Here is a 22,253-nt window from a genome sequence, read left to right on the forward strand (position 1 = left end):
CATTCTCTGCCTTCAGCAGATGGAACATTTGTCTTTGAGAAAAGTTACATTGTAAAGAAATAATGTGCTCCAGGCTAATGTGATTCTGTAGCATTTCACCTCAATGCACCCTTCCACTGCTTCAAATATTCTTTGCATTTATAGTGATGGCGCTGAGGATAAAATTATAGGGAAAGAATGTAAACACAAATGAGAAATACTTCACCAATCCCGTTTGCATACAAAAGGAGGCTCTATTAACTGAAGTCAATATAGCTCTGAGTTTTCTATAAGGATCTTAAAGCTTGAATACCAATAGCGGGAAGAGTGATTTTTCTCATACTTCCATTGCGCCCCCTAATGGAAGCAAAGACACCTGCCAAAACGAAACACCTCAGCTCCAGTTTAAAGAAAGCAGCTACACAAAATATCCTATCACTTGAACCGCATACAATTGTATCGTCTGTATGTCGTTTTTTTAATGTATATACCACAGTTTTTACCCACCTAGAATCTGTTCTCATTATGTCCCGGAGAGTGGGACTGCGGGGAAATCCCTATCAATATTGTGCAACACTGGTGCCAAAATATAATTCCTATATCATGGGAATATTTTTCATTATCCTATAGCACACAAACTTTCAGACATTATATATGTATACTATATAATTTAGGATACACGAAATAGCCTAAAGTCTAGCTATTAGTGTGTCCTAAATTTAAAAAAAATCTATGGAAAATATACATAACCCCCCCCCTCCCCACCACCAACCTTTGATGGCACAAAACAACGGGTCCATATAAATCAATATACATTTTATTCCCTCGCATTATTTGTCGAGCAATTAGTAAAATTCGGCAACACATTTACAGAGGGGAAGTATGTAAAATGATTATGTGGTGATCTCAAGGGATACTGGGGTAAGATGTTCGCCCTTTTAATATAGCTCCCTTTCCCAGAGCATCTTTCTTGCATCTTGTACAGTGCATCTCATTGCCAGGTGATCACTCCTTTTTAATGCACACGCACATACACCTTATTCCCCATAAAGAACTAAGAACTGCCCTATCTTTCGGGTTGCTGTGTGTATGGCAGAACAGGTGAGCCGAACACCGGGTTGCTCCGTATGTAGAACGTTTCTGAACTGATCTCTGTGTGCGTCAAGGAGTGTGGAGCAGCGCAGCGCAATTAGTGAATCGCGTCAGTTTCACTCAGAACTGAGTATCTGGGGGCGGGGGCTGTGGAGGAGGAGGAGAAGGGAGGGTAATTCATTAAGAGACAATCACTCTACTTTTGTGACATCATCCCACTGCTTATATACTTAGGGAATGGTCCAGGGCTCCCCTTATGGTTCAGACACTCACAAGTCCACTCAAGGCAGCGAGGGAAAGAAGCAGCTATACTTTCTCTCTCTTTCTATCTGTGTCTGTCTCTCTCATCTCTTCTTCTTAGTATTTATGGACTTTACTTTCTAGAGGGCTCAAGATGGCAAGAATGAGAATTCAACTGGTGTGCATGATCCTGCTGGCTTTCACCTCCTGGAGTCTGTGCTCAGGTAAGCTTTGCAACTTCTTTGGGATTCCTTCCTAAGCTGTGAATTGGTGTGGGGGACTCTCTGCTCCTGTCCCCAAACCTGTCTCTGTGGTTAGTTATCAGATTGTTCCTCGGCTGATGGGCATTTAAACCCAGGAGGAGTAGAAGTCTTTTTTAAAAAAAAAAAAAAAAAAAAGGTTTTACATCTGACTAGTCATTTTCAGGTGATAAGAGCTAACAGGTGTACTAGCCCCTCGGATGAGATCAAAAGAAACAAAGTGAGTTAACTCTAGATAAGGTTTATATATGTTCACACACACACACACAAGCTATCCCCGATAAGTGTTGAATGACAGTTTTTCTGTCATTGCCATGAGTTCCTTCCTTCACATTCACCTGCTCTTTCACGCAGCATCAATATTAGATTTTTTAAAAAGTTATAGAATAGCCCTTGAGAAACATAACGGGATGTGACCATTCACTTTGTAACAAATGTTGAAAGTATTTGTGATCTATGGAATGTTGTGTTGTTCTCTCAAATATCCTAGGCAATATCTTTTCTACAGCTCCTATGAAGCCTTGACAAATCCTAACCAAAATGGCTATACATGTACTTAAAATACATATTTCATATCCATCAATGATGCAGATACAAAAACTGAAGCTGCAGTGTTAAAATAATCTTTACCAAATCATCTGAAGGGGAAAGAAAGCTGCAGATTTACTTCAATGCAAAATCAAATCACACCATAGGAGGATAAACTCAAGTGACTTTCTACTCCAAGTGTAATTGCTTTAAATAGCCAGAGGATAACAGATGACCTGTAACACTTGTTTAGTTTATAGTTTCTTTTGGGAAAATGACATAGCTAAGTTTATACACAAAAATATAATGGCTTTTATAGCCACACAGTCACTCACACATGCATATGCAGCAGAGTAGATTTCAAAATACAGACTTGTTAAATTACAAAATAGCTTAATACTTTATTAACATGATTTATGATACTATATTCACAGAGTCAAGTAGGGTCTAGGTGTACTTACTTGCCTGCTTCATCATGAAGCGAGAAAATAGATTAGATGACCTTGAGGCCCTACATTCCTATGATTCTATGAAATGCTAGTAAAGTAAAAAATAATACACAAAGAAATTATAACCCTCACATTTCAACTTTCAGAATTCTATTTCACAGTGTATTCAGGAGCACCAGGCGCTGTCCGTTGGATTAAAATTTTTCACCTGTAAACTTTTATATTGGTAGCACATTAGCATTGTTCTAGATGATAAACTATTATTCCCTAACAAGATCTTAAAGGAATACTAACAAAAATGTTTTGAAGAGAATAACTAGTAAACTAGGTATTAGCATTTGACAGTGTGAGAAGTGTAAGCAAAACCTGACACACACTAGATCTTTGGCTCTGATCCTACACCTGTTTCAAGAGAAAGGAATTTTGCTGTAAACTTGTTTGCAGCAGGATCAGTTCCTCTGTTTCACAGAATAGCAAAGCAGTGAGAATAATGATAATTCTGGGTTTTTATGTGGCACTTTTCATCCATAGATCTTAAAAAAGCATTACAAAAAACAAAACAAAAAAGGTGACAGTTAACATCAGTGATGCAGGATCAGATCCTAGCACCTGCAGTAGCACCTGATGCAATGCCCAGTAAAGTTAATGGAAAGTCTCCCATTGATTTCAATAGACATTGGATTGGGTCTATAATGAAGAAAGCGGGACATACCATAATTAAAAAGATTTATTTTGCTTAAAAATATGAAAATGTGGACCTGGGACAGAGATTAGCTCAATGTGGAAAGCATTGCACTGTTTTTAGCTAAGATACAGAACAGGTATTTTAATTTTCTTTTGAAAATATGATTTGTTCTGAGGGGAAAATGTTGCTTGTAAAATTTAAATATATGAGCAAAGTGCAGAATTTCAATCCAGTTAAGGTATGAACCAGCCAGAGGAGAGTAAGGTGTGTACATTTCCCCCTTAAACAATATAGTATGATAAAAACAAACTTTCTATTCAGAGCTCTCCATAACTCTGTCCCCATTGCATCCTTGCCCTCAACTCCTCCTGCACCACTTCCCACCCCCTCTGCTGTCTGCCCATGTCTCTTTTGCCTCCTCCCATTGTCTTTTTCACTGGCTCTTGAATCCATGCTTCTCTCCTTGCCACCTGTTTCACTTGGAATAGCCTCCCAAATAAGGTACACCAAGCTCCCTTGCTCTCTTCATTCAAAACATTGCTTAGCACCTATGCATTCTGTGCAGCATTCCACCTATCTTGGCCATTCTCTATGCTCTATTTTAAGTCTGTATTTTGTAGTGTAAACTAGGACAGAATCCTAGTAACAGGACTTTTGATAGGCACTAAGATACTGTGCTGATGACTGGTACAGAGAAGGGCTACTACTGCTATCAGTGGGAATGAAGAACCTATCTTTCAAGAGGAGGCTAAAAAAGTTTGTCTTGTTTAGCTTAGCAAAAGGAAAGCTGAGATATGATTACCCTCTATAAATACATTGGGGTGAAAACACCAGGGAGGGAGAAGAGCTATTTAAGCTAAAGGACAATGGTGTCACAAGAATAATTGGTTAGAAACCTTCTTTTACCCGAGGAGTGAGGTTCTGGAACAGTCTCCCAGCAGGAGTAGTCGGGACAAACAGCCTAACTAGTTTTAAAATGAAGCTTGATTATTTTATGAATGGGAATATATCCTAGGCTTGTCTGCAGTAGCTGGGGACTGGATTGGATGATCCATAAGGCCCCCCTAGCCTTATCTCCTACATTCGTATGACTAGCAAGGTAGCAGTAGCAACAAAATAAATAAATAATTGAATTAAATTTTTTTTAAAAATCTCGTCTATAGCACTTTTCATCAGTAGATCTCATACCTCGATGTAAATGGGCAACAGATTCCACTCTATAGTGGAACACTTGAATAACAACAAAAACACTGCTCATGTTAATGCAACTGATATTTACAATATATTGTTATGTTTGTTAGGGCACCTAGAGCCTCAGATAAGTTGGTTATTTTTTTTTTTATGTCTAAGTAAATAAATTTAGGGATTGGCTTTGAATTACTGTTGCTTTTAGGGAGCTACAAAACAATTAAAATGAAATTTCCTTCAACAGAGGTATTTAATGATCTCCAAACATTTACCATACTCTTTGAGTTACGATTGCTATATTTGCAAATTCAGTGCACAGCAGAATAGAATTCTTTCTGATTGTGCTTCATCCTTCTAAAATAACGTTTCCCCATCAGATAAGTCATAAGACTTGCTAATATATTGCTCTATGTAGGGTCAACTAAATTAGTAGAAAGAAATTATTCCACTACATTAAATCTCTCTCTCTCTCTCTCTCTCTCTCTCTCACACACACACACACACACACACACACACACACACACACACACACACACACAGAGTTAAAAGTCAATAGGTCAAATTCTGATCGGTCTGAAATCACTGATGTCAGCAGAATTTATATTGGTATAACTAAAATTAGAGTCTTGCGTAGTAAATATAACTACTATTAATGCATATTTTTTAAAAACTTTACTTAAAACTTTGTCTCTATTATGAAGAAATGTCCCTTTTAAGATAAAGACCTACAAAGTCAGGGTCTAAAAGTTTGCAAAGGTGACAGACAAGCTTATTCAGATGATAAAAAAATCATATTGACATTGGATGAGGAGATTTGGCAACATTTTTGTTTTACTGAAATGGCTATAGGTTATGAGCCTGATTCAGAGCCCATTGAAGTCAATGGGAATCTTTCCATTGAATTCAGTGACTTTGGATCAGGCCTAGAATGATGGTGAGTGACTGTTTATAAGATGCATCATTAACCTAGGCTGTACTTGTACTAAAAGACCCTTGCAGTCAGTCTTTCTGGATCATATTTTAAGAGAGGAAGATTCTCTACTAGCCCTTTATCCATTATCTAAGTTTAAGAGCTCTTTATGAGATATACCTAAAGCCTATATTCTGAAATCAAATGACTCTGATTTGTGATGAAATAGTACACATGTGTTTCTGATTTATTCCCAGATTCAGAAGAGGAAATGAAAGCGTTAGAAGCAGATTTATTGACCAATATGTATACATCAAAGGTAATTCTTTTTTCTTTTTACCCTTTAGCTGACTTGTAGGGAACACATGAATTCTCATTACAAGCATGGAAGTCTTTGCACAAAGTAATAACAGTCTAGACATAAAAGTTCAGTGCAAGGCATTACTTTGGTGCAAAATTTTCTTCTAGTTCAAAGGAAGTTTAAGTTTTCTGTGTCACATCAACACCTTTAAAGTGTCTCTCACTTGTAATGCTGGTACTTTCATTAAATTATTCAGGTTGTGTTTCCTGTAAATTTATCAGAAGAAAATCTGTTTCCAATAGGATTGTATCTGAATTGATCTTGAATTAATGCCTAAATGAGACGCTATTGTACTTTTTCTACATATGTATAAAATTAATATTTTTAGAAGACAAAAACTGTTACCAACAGATGTTGGTTTTGGTTTAGGAATAATCTAGTAGTTTTAGTGATTGTAAAGAACATCAGAAAAATAGTCACAAAATATCTAGTAAATAGTTTCCTTCCTGAGTGGCCAAAGAATCAGCCATAGATTTATTTTCCAAATACGCAGGGTTCAATGATCTCAGCTTCACATAGGTGAAGTATCAAAAATAAAACATACACATTTGACAGGCAGTAGCCAAAAACTTTAATTAAGTGGGAAATATATGCATGTTTCATTCTTCCCTGATAAATTATTTCTTTACTTATTTTAAAATAGGATGTTTTATCATTTCTCACAAGAGTGGTCAAAACATTTTGCATTTTAATGGAAAGTTCCCCTGTGGGCTGGTTATTCCACACTTGCTCACCTCAGGGTTTCTCACCCCCTCCCTTTCTGATACCACCTGATACCAGGCGTCAATGGAAACAGGAGAATGGACTAGATGGATATTCAGTTTGATCCAGTATGGTAATTCCTATATTTCTGTATTCTCAATTAGCAAGGTAACAAGGCCCAGATGTCACACAAACCTGCTTCTTGACTCCTGCTGGTCAAGTAGGGAAAAGATTAGTGGGGATTCTTTTCCTGGGACCAGTTTAGGAGTGGGATTCTGTCAGAAGGATTCTTCCTCTGAGTCCCAAAGGGCTAATACACTCTTGGTGAAGTCTTAGCTCCAATGAAGTCAGTGGGAGTTTTACTATTGATGTTAATAGAGCCAAGATTTCACCACTTGCCACTCTCCCCCATCTCTGACACACAACAAACACTAAAACAGTTGTGTAACGGCTGATTAGGAATGTGCCAAATTGAATCATAGCTGATTTTTGGTATGTGTACTATTGGGTGAGGCAACTTGCTGTTTAGGCCTCCCTCTGTTCAGAAGGCTGCATAATCCATAAACACAGTTCAAGTGACCTAATAACAACTGTGCCTGTCTTAACAAGTGGACTTGTGATAGGACCATCCCTAACTTAACTTGTGGTGACATAATTGTGAATCTCAGGCTCCTTGACATATTGTGCATGTTCTCTTGACATCCAAGTAAGGTATAGTGAAGCCCCCGAAAAGTCACTTGTAGTTTGTGTGAGATAACACCACTCCAGCAAGGGAATCTTCACTACTCCACCAATTAGAGGGATAATAAATTCATTTATTATGCACTTTGTGAGGGTTTGCAGCATTCATCAGATTAAAACTTAATGTCTAGTGACTATTTTAAGTGTGTAAAAGAATGTGAGGCACATTTTGGGATGGAAGGTGTAGTAGTTAACAGGTTTCAATTGAGGAAGGTCTGGTCATCTGCCACCTCATATCTAATTCCAACGGAGAATAACTACTGTTATTTCTCACTAATCATCTGTGATATGGAGTTGCCAGTCTAACCAAGCAATCTCTAATCATCTTGTTGGCCCTCACATCTTGGAGAAAAAAGCAAACCTGTTTTGGAAAGTCTGGATGTACAAGTGTAGCAAAGTAGTTTATCAACCACATTAACATTGCCTGGCATTCCTGGTACATCCATAATATATTTTCAGCAAGGGCATTCTGATGGCATAGTATGTCCTAGCCCTCAAATTTTTTAAACTGATTCACAGCTCAAGAATATACCTCTAATTATCTGTGATTCTAAGCCCTAGCCTTCCTGGATAGTAATAGAGTAAAGGACTCTTTTTTGATGAGGGGAATCTACAACCCATCATAGAACATGCAATAGTCTGCACTAGATGCTACTGACTTCACAAACTACTGCCCAGGGTCTATTCCTCCCTTTTCTAAGCAAGCAAAAGCCAGTCTTCAATACCATCTGTGGGTTGGGTCTCTCTTAGTCAAGCTTCAAGCCAGAGCATGGCAGCCTGGTGGATGGCTTCTTCCTGGTCTCAAAAAAGGGAAGGACATCCATACTCATAACTCCTACTGCTGGACCTGTCTTCAACATCTGATTCTATTGATCACCAAATACTTGTGTCACATCCCTGATGGGATACAGAAGTTCCTGGGGCAAATGGAAGTTCCCTGAAATGGTTTAGGTCTTTTTCTCTACAACAGTTTCTCCACCTCCAGAGTTCTCAACTATGGAATCCCACAAGGCTCATGTTTCTCTCCAGTTTTGCTCAACATTTACTCAGCCTGTTGGAGATCTAGGAAGACAACATAGCCTGAAGTGTCATCAGTATGCAGACGTAATCTTGGTCTTCATCTGCTTTACATAGAATAAAAAGTGCCTTGCTAAAACTGGCACCTGGATGAAGAATAACCTGATAAATCAGAACCCAAACAAGACTGAGGTGAAGTGGCATCACTTTGAAGAACATGCCTCCTCTATAATATTCCCCACTATTGAGGGACCTGTTCTCAGACTATTAAACTTGTCAGCAATCTTGGTCCTTTTCAACACCTCATTGCTATAGTATGATATATAAGCAATACCCAGCATTTGTTGTTGTAAAATCTGCTCACTACCATCTATACCAATAATAATAATATATGGAGATATACCTATCTCATAGAACTGGAAGGGACCTTGAAAGGTCATTGAGTCCAGCCCCCTCCTTCACTAGCAGGACCAAGTACTGATTTTTGCCTCAGATCCCTAAGTGGCCCCCTCAGGGATTGAACTCACAACCCTGGGTTTAGCAGGCCAATGAGCTGTGTCTGGCCAGAAGACATAGCTCCCTCCTACCAGACACAGCCCTGGCCACAGTTATCCATGCATTCATGACCTCCAACCTGGGTAACTGCAACTCATATATGCAAGGACAGCAATGCACCTTGGAAAAGCTCCAGTTGGTACAAAATTCAGCCTGTCTGCTTAGCAACACAGAAAGGAAGATTGTTATTTCTATTTTTAAGTATCTGGGAGACACTCAAATACTACACCGAAGCTGGCAGATGAGACTCTGAATAGATAAGTATTTCCTATAGACCGGACACGTCTTGCACTGCTGATATAACAGGTATGCCCTGATATTCCATTGAATTAATGTGAATATCCATTTGCAGAATATGCTTAATTATTTCATCTTCCACCATGAAAAAAGGAGGAAAAATCTAAGCAGTAAAATCATACTACCTGGAGAAAGAGAGTACTCTGTCATGAAACAAAGCTCATTGCAGAGCAGCAACCTCCAAATATTAATTGATTTGCAAGCACTGTAGTATACCTCCAGAATGCTATAACCAGTTTCCTCTGTTTTAGCTATCTCTGGCACAAAATCATCTGAATTTATTCATTATTTTGAGGTTCTATTTAAAGAAAAAAATCTGTTTGGCTGAGGATGAGTTACAGGATATAAGAAGCAAGAGCTGAAATGAAGTTATTTTTATAAAATGTGTAACATTCAAGATTTCTCCATGTTCCAGCAGCTAATACTATGCACACAGTGCAATATAAATTATTACTACATCAACAGGGCCTCCGGAGGTACTATTTAACCAAAATCAACGATAAACAAGTTGATACGTAACAAATCCATTCAGTGGAATGCAGATTCCGCTTTAGTCCTCCACACTCAAAGCAGTTCCAGACATAATAAAGGCTACCCTAGGTGTTCCTTTTAAGTAAACAATTCAAACTGGTTGGAAATTTTGTGATGTAACAGTGTTTTGTTGGGAAAAAATGCTGATTTGTTGAATCTGAAATGTGCTGCAAAAGATGTTTGGATTTGACAAATTTGTAGCATCCCAGGCAGGGTTCTGATGAAACTCTGTCTGTCAGGCAGGTTTTTGTCAAAAGACAGCCGTACCATGCCAAGGCTGTCAGGCTCCCTGAGGTGGAGCTGGGAGTCTGAATGTCCTGGGAACACTGGTTCTAACCCAGGCTAGGCTCTATCCCAGTCTTGGCTGCCTGCTCCACATCAAGGAACCTGGTAACCCTAGGAGATCCAGCTCTAGGCTCCTGGCTCCACTGGAGGGAACCTGGAAAACCTGGGGGCTCTCAAGACTTTCAGGTTCACTGCTGCAGTGCCTGGAAGTCCTGGGACAGGCTTCCAGGGTCCACAGCAGCCCTACTATGTAGACTTCCCTAGGTCCAGGACCTCAGGGCTTCCAAACTCCCCAAACCAGCAGGATCCCTGTGCTACCCGACTTGTGAGTGGGCAGTCCTGAGGCCAGCTGGCCCAGGAGGTTGGAAACTCTGAGTTCCCTGTGGTGGGGCAGTCTGTATTGTGGGTCAGCCTCAGAACTGCAGACCCTGGGAGCCCTGGCAGTTGCTAACTAAAATGGACATCCTTGACTGTTTGATGGCTGCCACCTGAATAGTAGCTGTGAAACTAACAAGAATGTCCCTTTCAATTAGTCACTGCCCAGGTCCCAGGGAGCACATTTCATTTTGGAAACACCATGTAAATTAAATATTAATATGATTTTATTTTTGATTTTCTGGTTTGTGGGAAGTTTCTAAAAATCTGGTTTCATTTTGGATCTGAATTTTTTTTTTCAAAATATCCAAAATTTATCATGAACCACAAACTGCCAGTGTGGGCCAGCTCTGTTAACAACTGGGACCCAAATTTTCAGAAATACATCAAAGGAAAGAAAAAAGGCCCATTATATTTCTGAGCCCAACAACTTTCAATATTCCATTTCATAAGAAGCTTCAGCAATGCAAAAACATATATCAAATTCCCTGCATGAATTCTTCAGCATCAATAAATCTCAAAGCCAGATTCATACTACAAACAACCTCCATTGTTTTATCAAATTACTACCAGATTCTTTTTTGAACTAACCTTCAGTATATTCGCTCTACCCTTTGAGACTTTGGTGCTTTGATCTCCTTCATGGCTGTTTTCCAAACCATAGCTTGAGCATTTGTAGTCACCAATGTGACTGACAGTCTAGAACTGTGCGGAAAACATGCCACTCAGGCATGAGTGAACCAGGACTCTTGGGCTCCATGAGTGTAAGGCTATGCTTTACCATATTACTAGAGAGTTCACACAATGTATAACTCAAGATATAGTCATTCGGTACCTGCTCTTACATTGGAGTAACAATCTTGTTCTATTTTCTTAATCGGGAGAGCTTTCTATGCAGCAGAAAGTTATATAATAACAATACCTAGCTCTTACCTAGTGCTTTTCAGCAGTAGATCTCAAAGCACTTAACAAAAGAAAACAGTACCATTGTCCCCATTTTTTAACAGATGGGAAACTGTGGCAGGAGGAGGTGATGTGAGTTGCCCAAGATCACCCAGCAAGCCAGTGGCAGAACCAAGAATAGAACCCAGGTCCACTAAATCCCAGTCTGGTGCTGTAACCAGGAGACCATACTCCCTCCCACAATCTATAAATAGCCCTCATATATTCAGTCTTGCCCGACAATTAACGTAGTCAGTCGTTCTTAAAGACATAAGGCCTCATTCTGATCTGACACTGGTGCAAATCAGAAGTAATTACACTGAAGTTAAAGGAGCTACATTGATGTAAGGGCTTGTCTTCACTACCCGCCTGGATCGGCGGGTAGAAATCGATATCTCGGGGATCGAATTATCGCGTCTCGTCGGGACGTGACAATTGATCCCCGAATCGACGCGCGTACTCCACCAGCCCAGGTAGGAATAAGCGCCGTCGATGGGGGAGCTGCAGTGTCAATTTTCCACCGTCCTCACAGCGGGGTAAGTCGGATCGGATACGTCGAATTCAGCTACGCTATTTGCGTAGCTGAATTTGCATATCTTAAATCGATTTCCTCCCCCCCCCCCCCCACAGTGTAGACCTAGGCTCAGTGTGGCATAAATGGGAATCAGGTCCATTGTACCAATCTATCTTAGGTGTGTCTCACAAACAAAGTTGCAAAAACCAATAACTGTGGAGCCAAAGGGGACTTTTCTCCTGGCCTAGCTAGTAAGAACTGTACTAAACTTGACTCAGCTGGGGGTTGCTACTTGGATATGCTACCCATGTCTTCAAAAAATGTTCTCTGGAATGTCTAAAGCTGGGATAGAGTAACAATGTTAGACACAAAGGATACTGAAGCTCTACACAGGAAGCCACAGAATTTTCATCCACATACTGAAAACATCATTCTTTGTGTAAAGGCATGGAACAAAGCATGGGAAAGCATACATGGAAAGCTTCATCTTTTGTGTGAAAATTTTTTTTATGCCACAAATAATTTAAAGTAAACCAAAGAGAGATTTGGAATTGAAATGGGCATTTTATTTACTTTTTAAATCCACCTCCTGCTAATTAAGTCAGACATTCCATGAAGAGGTTAATTTTGTTTTGAACCTGTCGCATCCTTCAAAATATTTCAAAACTCTAATTAGATCACCTGTGTGGAACACCAGATGAGCACTAAGTAAACAAAATAAAACACAACATTTCAAGCTGCTGAGCAGGATTTAGGACGTGTTTCCATTTCGCCCATAAACCAATATACACATTCCTGAACAGTGAACCCAACGCTGCTGAGAAAGCAAGGCTTGTCTAACAAATGGCTAAATTATGCCCACTTAATAACACACCTGTATCTGAGGGAAGATTATGGTCCAAAGGGAATTTCTTTAAAAAATGTTGACATTGATTCAAATTTCTGAAGCTCCCTTGGCCTGTCTTTATGACATTTCTCTCCCTCTCTCCCCATAACAAACAAACACAAACACACACACACAGACACAAATATGGCTAACAATGAATACCACACAAATTCAGCATAGAATATTCATCTCTATTAAAAAGATGACTCAAAGAACCACCAGGTTATGGGATTCTCTAGTGGACTGAAAATTACATGGAGTACATACCCTTCCCCCATCCCAACCATGCTATAACTAAATAAAATGAATGTCTGTATTGTTGAAACAGCTATATTATTTTTCTACATTAATATTTGTTCCTGAAAACATACAAACAAATACACTTTAATTCACTAAAAAAAATAAGCCTGACATTAATTTGCAACAAGGAAGATTTAGGTTAGATATTAGGGAAAAATAAATTAACCATAAGGATAGTTAAGTACTGGAATAATTTATCAAGTAAGGTTGTGGTATCCCCATCATTGGAGGTTTTAAAGAACAGATTAGACAGTGATGGTCGAGGATGGTTGAGGTATACTTATACCTTCCTCAGCACAGGAGGGTTTAACTAGATGACCTCCAGAGGTCCCTTCCAGCCTATCTTTCTATGATTTGATGCACAACATGGATCATTTGGGAACTATGAGCTCAGTGAGCAAGAAGGTACTGCTCAGCCTATGCTTTCCTTGTGACTGGAATTTTCATGTGCCTAGTTTCTGTTTAAAGGAAACTACTTTCTATGCTGGAGAAAAATCAGAATGTTAAAGAAGGGAAAAATAGACGGGGAAGGCAGAGAGTGGAAAATATGATGGAGAAGGGAAGTAGTGAGTGAAGCCAAGGCGAGGTGACATCCTCACTTGAGTTTTTCCAAATCAAAATTAAAAGCTGGTAGAAAAATTCCGACAATACACTTCGGCGTTTCGTTGAAATTGAAACATTTCATAGGGACAGGCAGCTGTTGTTAAGTTCCAACAGAGGTCTCAGCTGGCAGGCTGGCAAGGAGCTGAGAGCCTGGAAGCCATGGAAACCCTGGCCTTAGGCGTGCGGCTCCTCATCAGCCTGGCATTCCAAGCTCATGATCCTTGGCAGCCCACCTGGTAGGCAGATGGAGAGCTGTGAGCCTAGAAACCTCATAGGTCCTGGCTCCCAAGCTCACCACTCCTCAGCAGCCAAGGGATCTGAGGGCTTCAGGGGCACATCTCTCCCCCCCCCCCCTCAAAAAAAAGACTGCCTCCAAAAGTCAAAGCTCCTTTTCACAGAGAATTTTGAAATGTTGGGGTGTTTGTTTTGAATTGGAATTAAATCAGATATCAAAATCCTTCAAGAAACCAGACTTACCTTCCTCCACCCAGCTCTAGCTAATAGGAAAACAGATGGAAGGTGTTGACTGGAAATAACTAGTTTAAGTTAATGGAGCACCCAGGGCACTTAAGTGCAACAGATTCTCTACTGACTGCAGATTTAGCTTGACCAGGAGGAAATCTTCCCATATCAGTAAATTCTTTTAGGGCCTGATCGCTCTTACATCACTGAACTCTTGTTGCAGTTCATCCAGTCTTACAGCAAAACGCTCCAATATCTATTAGTAACCCTAACTGCACTGAGAAACTGAAGACAAACATATAATACCATAGATACCTTCAGATCTGCATATCTCCCTTTCCCATGATAAGCCTCCATTCTTTCCCCCAGTGTGAATTCTTCTTTCTACTCACTACAACAGACTCCACTTCCTTCTAAATTTCCTGATCTCCAACACTCTCCACAAATCCAGTCATCTTGAACTATCCTCCTTTCTGCTGGATCCCTCCTTTCTACCCCACATACCTGCCTCCCCACTGCTACTCACCTCTGTTTGCCTGCCAGTAATTTCCCCTACCACCAGCCCCTGTTGGATATCTGCTCCCACATGACTTGTCTCTCTGCTGACTTTGGATAATTATCTCTGAATATATGTACCACAGAATTTAGCGTTTTCCCTCTTCAGATGGGATCTACACAGCCATTGGTATTCATGTCTATCTTTTAATAATGGTAATAGGAGGCATGGATATGTACAGATGGCCCAATAGCATTAATCTTTTATGTCCCAGTTTTGTAATGTAATTGGGTTGTATGGGAATACGTTCAGACTGCAGAATAAAGTGGGCAGTCACCTTTTCCAACTTTCCCTACAAATAAATTCCATACACTATATAAAGTTCGAAATGGCCTCCCTACTGTGGTTGGAATTTATCAATAAGAAGATATAAAAGTCAGCTCAAATCTGCTCCTTAGGCCTGGTAGGTTTTAGGATTCTGTCTGGGACTATTCAACCCACACTCTAGATCCTCACTCACATGAGAGTCACTCTAACCTTCCTGTATATAAAGATCACTTAAGTCATCTGCCTCAGTGAGTCAGCAGAACCCACTCAACCCTTTCTGAATAGGATCAACACCTGCTAGCTGCATGGGTGTCAGGTGTATAGGCAAATAACACACAGCCTATTGCAAGAATACTTTCAATCCTCCATTTCTTCATTATTTCCCTTCTTTTTTTTATATAAACTCACCCCACTTCCCATAAAGAACCAGATATTGAGTGGCTCATCTTTATTTGCTTAATAATATTTTTTGTATTCATACATCAGCTTAATCTGTAATTTCATTTTGGTACTCTGTAATCCACTATGCTCTGCAGATTGGTACTCCATGATAGCTCCCTACACAAGATTTTTAAAGGGGCCACAGCAGGCAAGGCCTTAGGGTTCATGAACTGCAAGTGTCTGCTGCATCACACTCCCTGCAAGAGTTGCCATGGAGCAGAGAAGTACCCCTTATTGGCCTACAGTTTAGGGAGGAGGATCCTCTTGTGACTCAGAATCCATCCTCATCGACAGGCTTATTAGTTAGGCTGAGCTCCCTGCACCAGGACTTCAACCAACAAGCCCGATTCTTCACTCCCTGGAACCACGTAAAATCATTTATACCTGCGCAGAGTGGTGTGAAATACTACCATTCTGAGCTGATGGCAATTTCCTTTGACATTGCACAACTACACGAGGAGGATCAGACCCTGCATGTTTGGTTAGACAAAAACAAACAAAACCCCAAAACACACTAAACAAAATATACTGTCCCCATTGAAATGTTTTACAGTATCACACAGCTTTTGCTAAACAGAAGACAGCATTTCACATAGCATGTGTTCTGTATCCTTCAGCTTAACAGAGCGAAACTTCCTTACTGGAAGATGACCCTGCTCAATGTGTGCAGTCTTATAAACAACATAAACAACCAAGCAGAGGAAACAGCGGAGTCTGAGGAAGATGACCTCCTTCCGAGAGGACAGTTTCCTGCTGCTCTAGATGGCTCCAGCTTGGAAGCGATGCTGACAATATACCAGCTCCAAAAAGTCTGCCACAGCAGAGCCTTTCAGCACTGGGAGGTAAGCAACACATAAGTAATGCATGTCACTCAAAGGACTCTGCTTTGATGTTGTATTTATATTTCAAGAGAGACTTAAAAACCTAGGTCCTGCCTTCTCTATATGGATCCTTCAAAGCCTCAGTATATTTGGCCAAAATATCCCCTTCTTGCATTGTTGGGCACTGGTTATCCATCTCGATGGTGCTCTCCATCTCTAAGTGGTTTCCTTAAGCAGTCTTGTACATATATCATTTCTGAAGAGTTGCAGGGTGCTTTGGACTATATCAATGTGAAATATTAACTATATCATTTCTCCACACTTTGTAGCCATTCCCCAAAAAACTAAGCAGAGATATGAAGATGAGCTTCTTGACAGAACAGAAAATTAAACTTTGTTCAACAGCAGTAGAGTTAGTCTGGATTTACAGAGGTGTGATTGAAAGCAGGAGATGGTCTTATGTATGTGCATAGGATCATTGGGCCCACTTTGTAGTTGGCCATTTGCACTACCTATGTCAGTACAGCGTGAATGCAAAAGCTACCATGGTTGCCCTGGGGAATACCATGAAGCAGCATGCTTCCCCATGAGCATTGCCCAGAGGTCCAGGAGGCAGAAAAGGTAGTTTAGAGCCATTTTGCTCTCTCTCTCCAGTATGCACTCTCTTCTCAGCTGCGCCAAGTTCATGCTCAGCACAGCTGAGGGGATTCAGCCCAGTGCATTTTCAAGCCTGTGCATGAGCTGCAGTAGCACTTACACCAAACTGTAACAGCAGTACGTTTAGCACTGAAGAGTAGCTGCAGTAGAACTGGCATGCTTCACCATGATACTGAGGTGTCTCTTACCCTGGAGATGCCGGTAAATGTAGCAGAAACTGGGGCTTCCCAGCCTCAAAGAAGCCATAGATAGAGAAATTATGGTTCTGTGCAGCTTAGATGTGAGATAAAGGAGTGCAAAGAAATATCAGACAAGTTTAAGAGAGAAGGGGAGGAAAATGAGGGAAGAAGGGATTGAGGAAACTTGAGAAAAGGCTCCACTGCTGACCATGACACACCTTCCTGTGATCCTATTCATCCAAGCTCTGTTCCAAAGCCCATTGAAATCACTTGGAGTCTTTCCATTGATTCCAATGGATTTTAGATCAGGACCCATTTACTAAATAATCAATAGATTTTAGTGCCCCAAAGCAGGGCTTAAATTCAGCCATAGCCATCTGGAGTGGAGCTCCAGTAAATATTTTCAATCCCACGGGAGTCCCGCATGTGAAGCCCCAACCCTGATGCCTCCCACAGGAATGAAGTCCCAAGCCCCAGAGCTCCAGGAAATACTCTGAGAATTGAAGCCCTACCCCAAACAATTAAGTTTGGAGTGCTACAAAGGTTTTAATTGAATAACCCTCTGTCAGCCAGTTGGATTGTGTGTGATCATTAAAAGGTGCAGTAATAAGAATGGATTAAATCATTTCAGATAACTAAGAAATGACCTGACCCTTCATGCAAAACTCAAAGCACAATTGTTTTTGAACATTCTGACATTTACAACTGCCATTTTGTTGATATTCATACATTTCTGGTTTTTAAAATTTTATACATTTCTCATTTTGTCTACTAATATTGCTAGGAAGGATAAAACTAGCAAGTAGTAGAAATCTCATGAGATTTCCAGCCTAAATTTTAGACCAAAGAAGTTAATATAAGAACCTTAACTTCTGAAACTTCATCCATATCAAATGAAAGCTCCCCGGGTGAAATCTTAGCCTCACTCGAGTCAATGTCAACAGTGTCATTTACTTCAATGGAACCAAGATTTCACCCACAAAATTTTGAAATTTACTCATCATCTCTGATTAGAGATTAGAGATTAGATAGGTATTGCTTTATAATTAATTCTTTGAAACTACTAAAGACCATTATCTTTTTTTTTTCTCGTGGGTACATTAAGAGAATATAGATTTACAAAAATATCAAGAGATTAATATTTTTCTTTATCTTTAATCCAAAGAAATACAGAGATTCCACAGTGTCTCTTCTCATGTCTTACAGATACTTCAGCAGGATGTTTTCAATCAAGAGGATTCAAACCAAGATATAATGAAGAGAAAAACTCCTTATATCCTGAAACGGCAACTACACGTTAACAAAGCCAGAAGACCGTACATACTCAAGAGAAGTTCATATTACTGATGCAGCAAAGACAGCAATGTATATTTAGTTTGAGTAACTGTGCTTTATGGTTCTTATTTAAATCTAAAATCATATTTGTGTGAAAAATATACTATGAAAAATCATCAAGATTATAACATAACTGTGTCTTTTTTGCAATTGTTGTTTCTTGAACGTGATTTTTCCTACTTGAGATTAATTGGACCAATACATTTACAAATAAATCTAGTTTCTAAGCATGATGTATTGTACACATCTGAGATTTCAACGTATTTGCTACAATATAAGAGGGTTTTTTGTGTTATAAAACAAACCTTCCTACACCAAAAAGTAAATCAATAGTCCATAAACACCAGTAAATATCATAAAATGTCTCAAACACCTCAAAACCAATCTATGCTGGCAAACTGATGTGTAATATGGTGGTCAGAATTGCCACAATGTTTTCTGACCAGTGGCAATTATCTGGGTTTAAGTCTAAATGAGCAAGGAAACATTGTGCATTGGCTATTAAGTTGCAAATTCAAATATTTTTTAAGTGATCTTCCTTATTTTGGTGGCTTGAACTTGTTGATTCTTCATGGACCAGTGAAGGACCATGCTTTAATAATAAATAACAATAATAAAAAATTATATTACTACTATTAGAGAGAAAATATTTTCACCGATGTCTGCTAGTTGAACAAAGCCAGAAGGTAGTATCTACTTCAGAGAAATTCATATTATGACTGAGGCAAGAAAGCAACATTTATTTCATTTATGCAATCAATTAAACAACTTATGTTCTCTCCATACTTTATGCATGCTGAATGGAAGGACTTAGTTTTACTCTTTAAGAGATGATCTAAAGTCCAATGAAGTCAATGAAAATGTCCTAAATCATGGTCATGGTTCCGATTGCAGGTGAACCACGACTCAACATATCCATCAGAGCTGTGGATTATGCAGGATTAGCTTTGGTATCAAAAAGTTCCAGCACAGTGAATCATGACTAAGGCCTGGTCTACACTGAAGGGGGGAGAGGGAAATTGATCTAAATTATGCAACTTCAGCTATGTGTAATGTAGCTGAAGTCGATGTACTTAGATCGACTTACCTTGGTGTCTTCACCGCGGTGAGTCGACTGCTGCTGCTCCCCCGTCAACTCCGCCTGCGCCTCTCATGATGGTGGAGTACAGGAGTCGACGGGAGAGTGCTTGGGGATCGATTCATCATGTCTAGACTAGACACAATAAATCGACACCTGCTGGATTGATCGCTGCTTGCCGATCCGGCAGTTAGTGTAGACATATCCTAAGATTAAGCTTTTGTCATGGGTATTTTTAGTAAAAGTCAGACAGGTTGTGGGCAATAAACAAAATTCACGGAAGCCCATGACCTGTTTGTGAGTTTTACTAAAAAGTAAATGGAGGTGAGAGGGTGGGCTTAACAATGTGAGCCCCATCAGGGGCTGACTGCCAGCCACTGCTCCAGCACCGCTGCTGCTCTAGCCCCGCAGCCTGCTCTTACAGTGGAGGCTGACTCAGCTCCAGGCACTGCTGTGGGCCTGGCTACTGCTCAAGCCCCAGAGCTGACTGCGGCCGCTGCTCCAGTCCTGCTACTGCTCCTGGGCGGGGGCTGATAACTGCTGCAGCCCTGCCACTGTGGTCTCCTGAAGCCAAAAAAGTCACAGAAGTCCGTTAAAAATCATGGAATCCGTGACATTCACAACAGAATCATATCCTTAATCATGACCAAAATAACATTTTTACAGTGAGGACATTATACTGTACATTTTACTTTGATTACATTGAGGATAATCACACTTCCCATTGTCACCCACAGATTGTATTTATCTGTTTGTTTTTAAATAGCCATATAAACTTTGCATCTTGGCATGTGATGTGTGAACTTAGAAAGATTTATGCACTAATTTCAAAAATAATCATAATTCCATTACAGCAAAGCAATAAAGCACATGCTTAATATTAAGTCCTAGTGACTTAAAGTTAAGCATGTGCTTTGCTAAGCTGAGGCCTGACATTGGGTCACAGCCTCCCCAGTGCCTTCTCATGAATAGATGATTGCAGCAGTCCTGCCTCAGTTTCCCTCTCTGAAGGGCACCTTGCATACTTCACACCCCAGTCCAACCATATTTAAAACAAGTTTCCTCTTCAAGAGTCCAATTTATTTAGTCTTGCCAACAAGATGGCATAAATCAAATAGAACTCAAAACAAAAAACAAACAAGTCTTCATCTCAGTCTCAGGCTGGGTCGACCCACTCCTCTCTGTGGGTCTGTCTTTCACAGTGTGACATTACCCACGGTACAGTCTGAACTGTTGAACAGCCTTGTTTCCCCCCTCTCTCCCAGTTCTCCAACCTAGGGTGCCTCTTACATTGCTTTGGTGTGAGAACAGTCACTCCTAACCAGTTAACACACAGTCTCCAGCAATGTAACTTGGTTCCAGTCACATGGTATTGACTGCTACTAGCTAGCCACTCATTAATTAAACTGCAGATCAGTACCAGTACTCTCCCTAGTCCCATATTTTCCCCCAGAAATGTGTCTTGTACTGCCCAACATACTGCTGAATAACGCAAGCTCAGATAAAGTCTGTCATTTCGTCATGGGAAAATGACATGCATCGGACTTGTTGTCCAAATGGAATTTCCCCACACACTTTAATCCTCATTAGGACTAAACACTGGTTAAGATAAAACAGTAAAACAAGTGTATTATTAACTACAGAAAGAAAAGATAGATTTTAAGTGATTACAAGTAATGAAGCATAAAAGTCAGGATTGGTTACAAAAGAAAAAAGATAAAACACAAACTGAAGTCTTACTTAATAAACTTACAGAATTCAAAGCAAAAGCATTTCTCTCACTGCACGCCACATTTCACAGGCGGGGTCTCTATTTAGCCCAGATCCACTCCACCTGAGTTCAGTGTCCTTGATAGCATGAGCAGAGATAGGAAGAAGAGGAGTGAAGTCCAGTGTTTTCCTCCCCTCTTTATAATTCTGTTTCTTGTACTAGAAACATCCTTCCTGATTCATGGTGACAAAAACATTCTCTTGTGGACATGAGGTTTGAACTGTCCCTGTGATGGAATGCAAATTTCTTGTTTACCCCTTCCTACCTGCTGGAGAATGGCTGCTTAAACAGGTGATAGCCTTTAGCACCTGGCTGGAGTGCCAGTGTGTTTTTGTCTCTGAAAAACTGGTTTGGGTTGCTCTTCTTAACTGTTATACCAAAATCATACAGTAGAGTCTTGCAACTATAAATAAAATGTTGCCACACATTTTATCGGGACAATAATGTTCAGCAGATTATGACTTTTCAAATGATTCCTCACAAGGAGTATTTTGTACAAAATATATTACAACCTTATAAATGGTGAACATGGGGTACAGGTTGTCACACACAGTTCATGCACTTTTCTGCACCACTCCCATGCTGGTCTGTCCGCCTTCTCTCCCAGCAGTGACACTTCAGACTTCTTGCCTTGAGTCTTCCACAGGCTCAGTGTCCAAGTGGCCCTCCACGCACAAACCTTTCCCCCGGTTAATGGTCTCCTGCTCACTGCAGCCTCTGGCACAGCTTCCTTTCCCTTCATTCCCAGGCCTCTTCCTTATTTCTCAAGGCTTGGCCTGAGTTAGTCAAATGACCCAATGGTTTTCCTATCTGGGGAGATGAGTTGATCCTATCACCAGTGAGATTGAGCCCATATCCCCTTAAGAAGCCAGCCTCTTTGTGAAAGGGCCTAATAAACTACAGAACATCCACTTAGAATTTGAAACAGTTTTAGTATCTGTTTTTTTTAGGCCAGTGCTGATAAATACTTGGGACAAAATCCATATCATTTAAAAAAAAAGAAAATACATATTATTGTAAGTTTGGGAGTGTATATGAAAGGAGAGTCAGGATTAGGGTTACCATATTCAAACATTTAAAAAAAGAGGACACTCCACGGCGCCCCGGTCCTGTCCCCAGCTCCACCCCAACTCCGCCCCTCCCCCACCCCCGCCCCAGCCCCACCCCTTCTCCGCCCCCATTCCAACCCCTTCCCCAAAGTCCCTGCCCCAACTCTTCCCCCTCCTCTGAGCACCCTGCATTCCCC

The 22,253-nt window shown here is 40.3% G+C and overlaps 1 protein-coding gene across 1 annotated transcript; it reads left to right on the top strand.

Moving 5' to 3' along the window:
- The first annotated feature begins 1,286 nt into the window (after positions 1 to 1,286).
- NTS (neurotensin) lies at positions 1,287 to 18,391 on the top strand. Its single transcript, XM_034772345.1, has 4 exons — positions 1,287 to 1,535; positions 5,589 to 5,650; positions 15,784 to 16,008; positions 18,030 to 18,391. The coding sequence occupies exons 1-4, from the start codon at positions 1,466 to 1,468 to the stop codon at positions 18,168 to 18,170; spliced, it is 498 nt and encodes a 165-aa protein (XP_034628236.1). The 5' UTR covers positions 1,287 to 1,465; the 3' UTR covers positions 18,171 to 18,391.
- The last annotated feature ends 3,862 nt before the right edge of the window (positions 18,392 to 22,253 follow it).

Source organism: Trachemys scripta, chromosome 1, assembly GCF_013100865.1.
Source record: "Trachemys scripta elegans isolate TJP31775 chromosome 1, CAS_Tse_1.0, whole genome shotgun sequence".
NCBI lineage: Eukaryota > Metazoa > Chordata > Testudines > Emydidae > Trachemys > Trachemys scripta.